Raw genomic sequence first — 13,324 nt, forward strand, 5'->3', positions numbered from 1 at the left:
GCACTGTGCGTTTACTTTCATTGGGATTGGGCTTAGTTGGGTTCAGTTTTTTTTTGTATTTGTGAGCGCATTGGGTGCCATTTTTTGCAAGAACCCCCATTGGCAACCCCTCGTCAAGGGGCAACTAATTTTTTGCATGGGTAGAGTGTTTTACGTACTTAACTTAAATTTTATAAGCTCCCCTCACAGTTGACCTGTTTTTCCCTGGCGTATTTATTAGTTGCCCAATGGCACGCCCACGTGTACCTGGCATTGACAATGAATATGAGCCTTCAGTGCTGTACATACCGACGTTACCAAGGACAATAAAAGATGGTAAGCTGCTCCCCAACCTCCCGTATTTGAGCTGCAAAACTATCAATGATACTTACGCTAAGCACCAATAGTGAGCTCTTTGGTTTCCATTACATATAATTATTCCCGCTTTGTAGCTCTAAGCATTAGACTAGCTACTAGACTAAGTAGATTGTACAATAGAGACATTTGTGTGTAAGCGAATATATGAGATAAAGTCAGTAGATCAGCTGCTTCGCTTTTTTGTACAAAACAAAACATTTGGATTGTTTTTTCATTGAGCATAATGTTGACCTATAATTCTACAATACTGTTGCAATTTTATGTTTTTACTAACTTATTTGCTAAGTATTTCGCACGCCAATTTATTTGCTTCCCTTTTTTGTATACAATTTGTCAGCACTAATCCACTTATGTGTGTGCCAACAGCCGGGCTTACCAACACTTAGCACAAACAAGAAAGGAATGCTAAAGTCGAGCAGGCTCAACTCTTAAATACCCTGTACCACCCCACAAAAAAATAATTAAATTAATTTAATTAAATTAATTAATTAATTTAATTTAACTAAATTAATTTAATTAATTAACCAAATTAAATATAAAATATTCCATGCATGCATAGATACATTTACATTTACATCAGAATCCTGCCTTATGCGTGTTTGTGTACTTGTACATATGTATGTATGTGTGCATTGGGCCTGGTTATATGGCTATAACTTTCTTTCCGATCATTCTATCATAATGAAACTTGGTATACGGATATATAATTACTAACTGGATGTGTCTACCAAATTTCAGTTCAAAATTCCAAGAATTACGGGAGTTATAGAAAATCGTTAATAGGGGGGGAGTGGGGGGGTGGATCAGAAAAAATGAACAAACTCGTCCTTTCTCGGTCTCAGGAGAATCTGTATACCAAGTTTGGTTATTCTAGCTCTTATACTTTCGGAGATCCTTGCGTTCATACAGACAGACAGACAGACAGACAGACGGATAGACGGACATGGCTATATCGACTCGGCTTGTCATGCTGATCAAGAATATATATACTTTGTGGGGTCTACCAAGCCTCCTTCTGTGTGTTCCATGTGCACTCGCACAAAACTAATATACCCTTGTACCCTTTGGGTACAGGGTATAAAAACGGACTGTCTAATTAACACTCTGCTCTCTCTCTCTCTCTCTCTCTCTCTCTCTCTACCCCTATTTTAGAGTGATACTACATACATACATATGTACATATATATTGTTTACATCTCGCATGCTTTTGATATTAATTGACACAAAGCTTAAAATTATTCGAAGTTCGTTTTTCGACTGGTCTTACTTAACTTTATTTTAAAGATATAGGCTAAAACGAAATTTAAATCGAAATCAACGATGAGGGCGGCTTTTTATTGTTTAGCAGGTCTTGCTTCTATTTTCCATCGGAACGAGCCGAAATTGTTACACTTAACATTGGACTTCTCTCATAGGAATGAGATCCAAATGTAGCTAGCTACATACGTTTCGTTTTTAAATAACATATTAAATACTTTTTGAAACTTTGTCAAGGAGTTCAAATTTTCACTCTAATAATTAAAACCCATCTATGTATCTATGTACGTCACTACGAAATCGACTTAATTATTCACCAGAAGTTACCATCGCGCTTCTCGTCTGAATTTCCGTTCCAAAAGATATTGTCCCTTTGGTCATAAACTTGAAATATGTGAAATATGCTGAAGCTGATGTATCCTGAATTACCCTTGGTAGTAGAAGGCAAAAGAAAAATTATATTTGGTCGTTCAGGGTGACATTAAAAAAATTATAATAATAATAACAAACACATCTTGTGTACAATGTTGCTTTTGAATTATTATTGAAACGATTTCTTCATTTGTTCTCGGTTCAGAGACATATTTTAGCCAAATCACAAACTGCGAGATAGTCCTGAAACGTTGCTAGAAGCTGGAGCATCTACCAATAGAATGTTTCATTTCAACGATATTTTTTACAACATATTTTTTTTACAGATAATGAGATGACAATTTTGGGAATATTTTGGCAAATGTGTAATTTTTTATTCATATTTAAATTATTTACATTATATCGAATCTTTTGCATAATATTAGCCTGTTAAAAAAAAACCAAACATAAAACACAATTGGAACTAAGAATAAAACACTTTCTCGGATCGCATTTCAAGATTCTGGGAAAGGATAACAAAATATATAGACACCATAAAAATCATTAAGGAGTCAACAAAATTAAGTATAGGTATGTATATGGAGTATATTTAACATAATGTTAAAGGGACTTCTGCGTTGCCAAGGTGGGCGATGTCCTTCGAGAGCACGCAGGCAATTACCGGAAGCGCCTCGGTACCCTAAAGCATTAGCGAGACAGCTGCTCTCCATACCCAGGAAAAGAAGACTGAAGAAGTGCCAAACAAAGGATCTCCCCATGAGATCCCTTGTGTGAAATATATAGAATACATCCTATTTAATCTAAAATATTGTAAATATACATATACTTGTACATACTTGTATATATATTGCCCATTAATTTTCAACTAGCTTAAGCTGCCATATGGTAGCAGAATACTGGTTTAATAAATTGTATGCATAGATGTACATTTCAGAAAACATAATGTTTATTGTGCAGCACACTTTTAGGATTAACCTTTCACAAATGTTAAATAAAACTGTCAGAACTTTTTACAAATTAATTAAAAAGCAGCCAAAAATATATGTGAAGATTCAGTTTTAAATTGCTTTTGATTTTTCTAACTTTTCTAACAATACTTGCTATAAACGTAACACTGTGCTCTTTGCGTTTGCTCGTTTGTTTAAATACTTAGGCGCTTTACATATGTGTATTTATAAGCATATTGATGGTCCTTTATGAGCCTTTCAGAAGTGATAAGGGTCGAACTGTAAACTTTTCACATTCACATGCTGCTGTGTCTGCAACTAATTGAGCTGTTTGATTGGCTGCCCTCTGCCCTATCTAATATGGCACTCTGTCAACTGCCAAAGCCCTTTGCCATTTCAATAAAAGCAGCGCTGCAGTATGCTCTCACACCCTCTCGCCCCACATCACCTATAAAATCACACATCAAGCAATTTGATGGTAATTAATATATATAAGGCAACACGTGTACTGTGCAAACAAACTCAGCGATGCGCGCACACTACTCGTACTCGCATGTAAAAAATGAATTGCAAATAGCTTTAGTCTAATTGATAAAGTATGCGGGTAATAATGCAACCCAAGTGGGTGCGTGTGAATGGGAGAGTGTGTGTGGGAGGTGTCTATTGTTACATTCATTAAGGCCAAGTATGGCTCAGATATTGTGATCAAAAAAAAAAAATCGATTGAGCCAGTTTTTAGTGGCGTCACCTCCAATTAAGAACATTAAAAGTCCACAGGGATTTATAGAGCAACAACAGTCAACAAACCACCTCCGGGTATATTTGTGTGCGTGTGCGTGTGCGTGTGTGTGTGTGTGTGTGTGTGTGTGTGTGTGTGTGTGTGTGTGTGTGTGTGTGTGTGTGTGTGTGTGCCGAACAGGCTCAGACGGAATTTCATCAAAAACTAGTCCCATTGGGCACACACCCACATAAATGCCCACGCAGTTCAGCCACACTCATAGATACTCGTAACTATGTTTACAGCAAACACACGAGGATTCGCTTAAACAACGCTAATAAATTTTCATTTTATGAGCAGTCGAGCTTTTAATTACTAAACACATAAACTTAAACGGCTCTTAAATAAACCTACATAATAGCTAGTGGAGGAGTAGTACGGACAAGTATGGGACTAAAGCAGATGCCTTAAATTCCTGTGCCTGTTTTTCCCAATAATCGCATTTGGAATACGTTAGCACTCCAGCATATACATACATAGATACATATTTACTTGGCATGTCCAGCACTTGGCCAATTGTTATGCGTGTCCTGTAGCGGAACAAAATGAAATTCTATAATCGGATTTTAATTATTGCCTTCCAGAGCTCCAACAAGCGGCACTCCTCACCTATTTCCGGTTTCCACATACTTCAAAGTAAAAGTTCTTTAAAACAAATTAATTCAAATTAGCTTTGTCACTTCGTTAGGTGAACGAACTCCGCCACAAAAGGTGAGCGTATTAGAAGCTTATTCTACTCATATATATTTGTAGCGACACTTTGTATTCATATTTGGAAAATACAAAGCTAGTCATCAGGCGCCGCGTGTCTGCTAAGTTGATGAAAAAGTTGTGTTATTTTCGGCAATGTTGGAATTGCCACAACGTATCACGCACAACAAGCCCAATTTACACCCACAACTAGAATGTTAACCCTAAGCTCTTAGGCCATTAAGTTTTTATTATGATGTTTGGGAATTACTAATTTCAATTCTAGTGAAGTTCTTCATATCATTTTATAACAAGGCTTCATGGTGGAATGGCTTAAATGAGAAATTAACTTTAATTTAACTCCAAAGCTGTGTTGGTGAAATATATGAACACGTATAAACGGAGAGTTAATGTAATATCAGAAGCAGACTTGGAGCATTTATATGCCGAATGATATATTCCATTATACGTAAGTATCGAGTCAATAAGATGAGACATGTCCGTCTGCCAGATCACTCTTCAAAACTTATGAACCACAACAGCTAGGAGAACCAAACATGTTATGTTAACTTGTCTTATTTATACGCAAAGCAAGTCAACTACAAGTCATGTATCTTTTTAAATATATATCTTGCTAGGGAGACTTTTTTGTCGATTGTGGTAATGATATAAGCGAAAGCTTTGTTTATCATTTACCTGCCAAAGGATTTGGCTTGATTATAGCGTTTTACTCTTACTTCCATTTAAGTCAAAAAAGAACTTAATAGTTGAATTAGAAGACTGTGAAATGTATTTCTTCACAACATGAAAAAGAGTTCGCTTTACCTTCCACCAACTTTTAAAATGCTTAGCTTTATTTTTCAGCTACAAGTACAACATTCAAGAATATACCACCTGTTGTTCCTTAAGCCAATATTTCTGTTCCATTTCCAGAAAGCACAAACCTGGAACACTGTTGACTTCCACTAGAAAGCTCAAATGCGTGCCCAGTTCCTCCAAAACTTGCTACAGTTTGGCATTCTTCAAAATGGCCGGCCATAACTGGTTGGAAGCCGTGCTGCCATTTACTATTATAGAAGCTCAACGCCAGGGGGCGCCAAAATAACTTTTAACAGCAACAATACACTTTGGATGTGATATTTAAACAAATTTTATTTGTTGTTTTTATAGATTTTATATCGAGCTCTTACAACATTTATACAAACATCAAAATACATAGTTATTATATTTTCTGTAAGCGACAAATATGTGGTTATTTAGTAGTTTAGGTCACACACGTCATGTATATAATAAGGGACTCAAATATTTATTCAATGGGTAATGCTATAGTTGCTTATGCTTAGAATAACTACATATATTTCCAATAATAATAAATGTAAAGTTAGAAGACTTCAAGTTTAGATAATGGAAAAAAATTATTGTAACCAATTTTCAACATATAGTATTTCAACTTTTTAGCATATTTGAATATCAAACAATAATTTGTGGATCCTGTTAATATATGGGCTACATAAATGGACAATTTACAAACTATCTGAGATGCCTCAATAATCTTTTGAAAACATTTATCATTAAATATTTATTAAATTACATTACATTACATCCAGTATATTTTTGGGAAATACATATCTTCTCGATTGAAAGCATTTGTTTTCACATCAATGGAAATATCTGGAAATCTCAATTTCTTTTCGACAGAGCAATTAATTAACTTAAAATGTCTCCTTTGCCAGCAAGATTAACATTTTTTGCACATACTACCAGGTCCTTCAAAATTACAGTGGAGCTTTGGGTTCGACCCCTCAAAAACTACTACTGTGCGCCTTAAAAATAATGATAATTACGAATACTGACTGTTCAGAATACTATAATTATAATAGAGGGCGTATCAAACTAACATGGCTGCAAATAGAGAGCTAAATAGATTAGTAATCTGTTAAGCCTAACAAGTAACGATATCACACATAGACAATGCATAGCAATAGGAATACGAATATAAACATACAACTATGCAGATTAGGAATAACTAGATTTTAAAGAGTATAATGGCGTACACAAACAAAACAATTTGTTAGACGCCCACAGCAACAGTTTCCGTTGGTCTTTCAGGTAAAGAACTCTTTCACATTTGCTTAGACATAATCCTCCCGGTTCTTCAGCATACATTGTGTTTCAGTGATCAGGCCATGTTGTATCTTAGCTGTTAGCGAGCTGTGGCGTTGCATAGAGCCATGTGTGGTGAAATGTGTGGTGCCATGTAAGGATTCGCTGTGCTTGTACTTCAATTCGCTCTGGCGACAAAATCCTATTCTACAAGGACATGCAGGGAGAGGTAATAGTTAGTTACTTATGGACCCGAATGATATGTGCAGAGCCAACGACTTACTTGGACAACAAGGCGGACAGATCCTGACGATATTGTGATGTTAATATGGCATAGAGGTAAGGATCTGCACACGAATTTAGGGGATAGAAAAACACAAGCAATATTTTGGATTTAGTAACATTAATAAGCGGATAGCCAGCCAAAGCTGTCAGACCAAAGAATGCAATAGGTGCCCAGCACGTAAAGTTAGTAAAGACCTGAAAAAAAGGAACAGCAATCTGTCATTTATCACCTAATAAATGAATGGAGTTTTCAACTCACCAGCAGGGCCATCTTTTTGGCAACACCCATCTCACCCGGATGGTTTGGTCTCGCATGACGCGTCTCCTGACCCAAGGACAAATATATTTGAGCATAGCATATAGCTATTATCGAAAAAGCCACTCCATTGCAACCCAAGATGGCAATCAAGTAAACAGTGTCAAATACATCGCGATCCTCCATGGGCAAACAAATACTGAAAAATGTCAGAAAATGTGGTAAGATACATTTTAGAAATTAAATGACGCTTTTCAGCATTTATCATTCAATGATTTGAGATCTGCACTTAACGACATTCAGACAGAATGGCCTTCTGTAATAAATCAACAAAGTCGACCGGCACTTGAAATAAAGGATCAAGGCATAGACATTTTTGATATTACACAAAATTTTGGTACTAAGGGGAAGATAATGTCAACTACTAATTTATTCATTTTGCGCGACACCAACAATAAATTACTTGTAGTTGCTTAACACACGAAGGATATTTCTGCTACGACGCCAAACTCATCAATAGTATTTTTTGTTAAACAAATCAAAGAACCGTCTTTAAAGAACATTAGAAGTACCAAACAAGTAAATTAATGATTGAAAAATTCATCGACAACAACCTCATCTTGTTTGTGTATAAATAGACTGACAACTTAAGGATCAGATAGTCCTTATGGCTGACAATATTACAGGACTACCTCTCATCACTATACATATTATGAACTGAAACAAGAAAGGAATGCTAAAGCCGAGCAGGCTCAACTCTTAAATACCCTGTACCACCCCACAAAAAAATAAATTAATTTAATTAATTAATTAATTTAATTAAATTAATTTAATTAATTAACTAAATTAAATTAATTAACTAAATTAAATATAAATTATTCCATACATGCATACGTACATTAACATTTACATCAGAATCGTGTCTATGTGCGTTGGTGTACTTGTACATACTTGTATGTATTATGTGTGCATTGGCCTGGTTATATGGCTATAACTTTCTTTCTAATTACCCTATCATAATGAAACTTGGTGTACGGATATATAATCGGATGTGTTAAGTTTAATTCAAAATTCCAAAAATTACGGGAGTTATAGAAAATATTGAATAGGGGGGGAGTGGGGGGGTGCATCGGAAAAAATGAACAAACTCATCCTTTCTCGGGCTCAGGAGAATGTGTATACCAAGTTTGGTAATTCTAGCTCTTATACTTTCTGAGATCCTTGCGTTCATACAGACAGACGGACAGACGGACATGGCTATATCGACTCGGCTTGTCATGCTGATCAAGAATATATGTACTTTGTGGAGTCTGCCACGCCTCCTTCTGTGTGTGACATGTACACTCGCACAAAACTAATATACCCTTGTACCCCTTGGGTACAGGGTATAAAAATATCATACCAGACTATTTTCACAATCGGTGTTCAAAATAAAATAATTATGCTATATAAGGTTCGTAATCTTTTTGCTCTAAGGGCAACGTTTGGTGTCCCTAGCTATTATAGCTCAAAAGTTCTCGGTATTCATGTGGACACACAGCCGAACGGACGGAGGTACATGTCTACATTTATCGATATTTTTCTTCCGCCGTAACCATCCATCCAATATAATCAAAATAATTGTTGACTAACTCCAGTGAAGAAGTCAAGTCTAATAATAAAGCCCACTCAGCATCGTATACCCACCTGGTTGATGAGTAATTGCTAATTCCGAATAACGGCAACGATGACATAATGATTGAGTAAATCCAACCGGCAACCATTATGTATGCAGCAGGGCGCAACTTAATGCGTTTATTCAGATACATTGCGTGTGCTATAGCCAGCCAGCGCTCGATGGTAATGACAGTCAACGTGAAGACTGACAAATGACTGGCGAACACAGTCAGAAAGCCAGCGGCCTTGCAGCCCGCACCTGAACACAGCAGAAAAATCGAAATCAGTGTGGAACGGAAAGTTTGAATGACGGGCTTTCTACTTACCATACTGCCAATCGTACGCGTGGTTGAAATAGGCGCCCATTGAATGTGCATCTATGGAGGCAATAAGCAACAAATACACGCCCAGGCATAGGTCAGCAAATGCCAAATGGCACATTAGAAAGCGTGGTACTGATGGCGCCTCTGGTCTGGAATTGAAAAGAAAGGAACAACCAAACAACAGGCCTTACAAATATGATTCATTGATTCGCATGCTCTACTGTGACTTACTTGGTCAATAATATAACCGTGAGTACTGCCAGGTTGCCTACCACGGCCAAGGCAACCACAATCCAAACAGCAATACGCAACCATTGCACGCCCATGACATCTTCACAGGGATTGAGAGCATTTGGCATCGGGTAGCATTCAACTTTCGTTTTTCTGCGAATGGGAAATGTAAGGGCTTTTCATTAATGCCAAAAAGGCAATTCTTCCAAAAATACAGTAACCTACAGTTAACATGAAACTCTGCCAGCTCTGCCAGAACTCAAAAAATTAATTAATTTACTAATAATAACCTAATAAATAATTGAGCCTTCATCCGAAATAATTATACTATAGATATGTGTTTTAACAAATCAACCCACAAATGGGGGAAATCAGGCTCGAATCAGAGCTTTCTATACAATTCAGTTTGTAAAATTTGCAAGACTTTCATAACCTTACACAGCTACTGTAGGTAAGTAACTAAAACTGGGGTAACAGGGATTTTTAAAAATTAGAAAGTACTCAAAATAATCAGTTCTTTAAAATTAGGGTTTTTTTTTTTAACTCAGCTATCATTTGGACAACAAGTATACGAAAACTGACGGGCCTATTAATAATCATATTTGTCAACATTTAGTGAAATCTTCGAAAAAGATTTGGATTCCAATATTAGATATTTTGGGAAAATATTTAAAGATAGATGACATTATAGCAACAAATAATTATAAAATAGTATAATATAATATATATATATATATATATATATATATATATATATATATATATATATATATATATATATATATAATAGTAGGAGCAATTAATTTTAGAAAATGTTTAGCTTACGGTTTCTTATTGTACAGCTAAAATGTAATATATTATGTGGAAAATTGTTCGACCTTCATTTTGTTTTCACAAATAAACTTATTTTAAAACCTACAACTTACCGTATCGTAAAGTTGCCGCAATACTCGGCCAACTGCTCGTCCTCTGGATTTATTGTAATTTCCTCGTGGAATACTCCGATATTGTTTAAAGTGGCGCCGGACATGTAATCATAGGAGCTCAGTGGAAACTCCTTTGCAACATCAACATCTGTGTGCACCAATAGCAACGAATCGTCCTTCGAACGTTTCAGACGTCTACAGTCGAGATTTAAAATTCGAGAGTTAAAGTTCGATTCAAGAACATGATTTGAGTGCAGACCTTTCGGCCAGACCTGCAGCTCATTAGCTTACCGGTAATAAACATCGGATTGGCTGTTCACGTGCCCCACGGGCTGCATAGGTGGCGGACTTTCCTGCTGGCGTGCGTCGCTGCTGCCGCTGCCACACTGAGTTCGCCATTTTTCCACTTCCTGCATGCGTTGGGCGTGCCTTTGGGGATCGTGTCGGGAGGGGAACTCGAATGCGCAACAATGGAACGAGTGAGTTAAATAGGCGCGTTGTAGATTCTGTGAAATGGACATGTGCTCTATTGAAAAATTGGCCACAGCCAACAGGCTACCTATTATTACTGGATTATTATTTACCTGGAAGTTGTAAATGGATGGTATGGTTTTCAGAGTGTGTGTTTTTTCTATATATAGAGCTTCAATGGTCTGCAACCCAGCCGAGGGTAGACTCACTAATGAAGTGCTGGAGAGATCACTGCAAGGGCAGGTTAACAGTATTATAAATTTTGCGAAAATCGTCATCATTTCCGATAAGTAGACGGATCTGCCATGTCTCTTTTGCTGTTTTGTCTGTCTTACTTATCTTTGAAACTACGTTCCTTATACTTGTACTTCTCTACCTCCATTTGCTTATATTGGGACCAAAATTGACATATATGTTACTTGTCCCCATAAATGACGTTCATATTGCAAAATGAAATGGTAAGCCAATTATATTAGGGATTGGAAATATTACAAGAATACCTTTAAGTAATAATCATAAACTACCTCCTAACTTGTTTCAACCACAAGCATTAAATGATAGGTAAACGTATTTTGGCATAAGTAAGTAAGCAAGTAAGTATGCAAGTAAGTAAGCAAGTAAGCATGCAAGTAAGTATGCAAGTAAGTATGCAAGTACGTATGCAAGTAAGTAAGCAAGTAACTATGCGAGTAAGTACGCAGATAAGTAAGTATGTAAGCAAGTACGAAGTAAGTATGCAAGCGAGCAAATAAATAAGTAAGTATGCAAGAAAGTAAGAAAGTATTTTACATAAACCAATATCTTATAAAGATTAATATTGCAAAAATATTATAAAATTAAAACACATTGGAAATGATTAAAGTGTATATTAAATTTACTGCCTGAGCGTAATTAAAATATTTAATTATAGACTTACAGTTCAGTAATATCTATTATTCCATGGAATGCGTTGGGATGGAGTTCTTTGAGCTTGCGATTATCGTTTAATGAGCTGCAAACACCAATAAGTATGTTTATTAAATATGCTATGGAAAATACAGAGGTCGAATAAACGTTACTTACAGCTTTGCTATTTTCGAACCAAAAAATGCCGAGTCATCAATGTACTTTATTTCATTATTTGCTAAAATTCTAATGAGAAAAACGAACGTTTATCAAATTACTCTCGAAGTGAAGTAATTCAGAAAGCTTTCGTCATAAGTACTTACAATTGCGCAGTCTTCACTTTAATAGATTTAGTATCTATTTGAGATATTTGATTATTATCGAGATCTCTGCAACGAAGGAATTAAATTTAATAGAAAACTCATTTTTCTTACGCACTACAATTTTGTCTTTACATAAATAAGTATGCGTTAAGTATGATTGGCTGGGAAAAATGTCAGGCTTCTAAGTATCTTACGGAATAAAATGTTTTTGGGACTGTTACAGTTATCGGCTTATGTGAAGGCATTGTTTTTCAGTCCCTAGCAACATCTGTAGACACTCAGCCACAATAAACAGACAATTAAAGGATATTTTCTCTGCATTACATGCGGCAATATAAGTACAAGAAATGTTCTTAAAGCTGCTTAAATGTAACAGCGTACTTACATCATTCGTAATATTTTATAGGGCGGCAAGTGCATTAGATCCGGCACTTGAGTCAACCCGCTGTTAATGATACGTCTATGGGTAAAATAAAAGAGGGAAAACAAAATAAATTAATCGTTTTTGCAATAATTGGATTGCTCGACTATCTTATACCCTCTATGCAAGCTCTGCAGAGCAAAAAGTGACAATTATGCGAGAAATATTCCTAAATCTACAGATTCTTATTAAAACTAGTAAAAAAGCTAAAGTCGGGTGTCCCGACTTTGAAATACTCTGTACATATGTTTAGAATAATTATAGAAATTAAAAAAGTAAGAGAATTACAAAAAAATTTCAAAAATTCCTAAATACACATTTTCTGCATATTTACATAAGGCATCTGGGACTAAAATTTGGTGTTCCTAGGTCTTATAGTCGCCGAGATATAGGCGATTATACGAATGGAAAATCGGGAAAACCCCCATAGGGGGGAAGTGGGGGGAAATCAAAAAAATAAAACAAACTTGTACAGCGTACATACATAACGCATCTTTGTGCAAAATTTGGTGTCTCTAGCTCTTATAGTCTCTGAGATCCAGGTGTTCATACGGACGGACAGACGGACAGACAGACAGACAAGGCTAAATCGACTCGTCTCGTCATGCTGATCAAGAATATATATACTTTGTGGGGTCTGCCACGCCTCCTTCTGCCTGTTACATTTTCAGCTCCCGCAAACCTAATATACTTGTACTCTTGTACATTTTATGTACAAGGTATAAACATATAATTGAACAAGCTTAGTAGAACGTACATACATAATTTGTTGACTCTAGATACTCTTCGATACATTTCATTTATGCAAACAGATTTAAAGGTAGATAGTCCAGATAGATAATAAAAACAACTCATATGATTTACGAGTATGTATGTCGGCTGTCTCGGGCACTTCAATGCAACATTTTGTGGAAGTGAGCGCGGCTGGGGCTCTCAATATTGGCTTGGTTACTTGTTTATGTGCAATCTAATGGCTTGTCAGCGTAGCCCTCACGCAAGTCACTCTACAGACATGACAAAGTAAATATTAAGGTAAAAAAGCC

The 13,324-nt window shown here is 36.1% G+C and overlaps 1 protein-coding gene across 1 annotated transcript in view; it reads right to left on the reverse strand.

Annotated features, from left to right (window-relative positions):
• Positions 1-5,738: 5,738 nt before the first annotated feature.
• The window catches only part of LOC115625187 (lutropin-choriogonadotropic hormone receptor), a 30,390-nt gene continuing 22,804 nt past the window's right edge, over positions 5,739-13,324 (reverse strand). The window contains exons 6-18 of the mRNA XM_030520153.1: positions 12,246-12,320; positions 11,861-11,926; positions 11,715-11,783; positions 11,569-11,643; positions 10,766-10,883; positions 10,473-10,687; positions 10,182-10,376; positions 9,256-9,408; positions 9,028-9,173; positions 8,732-8,960; positions 7,049-7,244; positions 6,788-6,984; positions 5,739-6,711 (exon numbers count right to left, since the gene is read on the reverse strand). Coding sequence (XP_030376013.1) covers positions 6,534-6,711; positions 6,788-6,984; positions 7,049-7,244; positions 8,732-8,960; positions 9,028-9,173; positions 9,256-9,408; positions 10,182-10,376; positions 10,473-10,687; positions 10,766-10,883; positions 11,569-11,643; positions 11,715-11,783; positions 11,861-11,926; positions 12,246-12,320 — 1,912 coding nt within the window. The 3' untranslated portion in view covers positions 5,739-6,533. The remainder of the gene's footprint in view (positions 6,712-6,787; positions 6,985-7,048; positions 7,245-8,731; positions 8,961-9,027; positions 9,174-9,255; positions 9,409-10,181; positions 10,377-10,472; positions 10,688-10,765; positions 10,884-11,568; positions 11,644-11,714; positions 11,784-11,860; positions 11,927-12,245; positions 12,321-13,324) is intronic.

This window comes from Scaptodrosophila lebanonensis, unplaced genomic scaffold (genome assembly GCF_003285725.1).
Source record: "Scaptodrosophila lebanonensis strain 11010-0011.00,11010-0021.00 unplaced genomic scaffold, SlebRS2 tig00000072-arrow-pilon, whole genome shotgun sequence".
NCBI classification, from domain to species: Eukaryota; Metazoa; Arthropoda; class Insecta; order Diptera; family Drosophilidae; genus Scaptodrosophila; species Scaptodrosophila lebanonensis.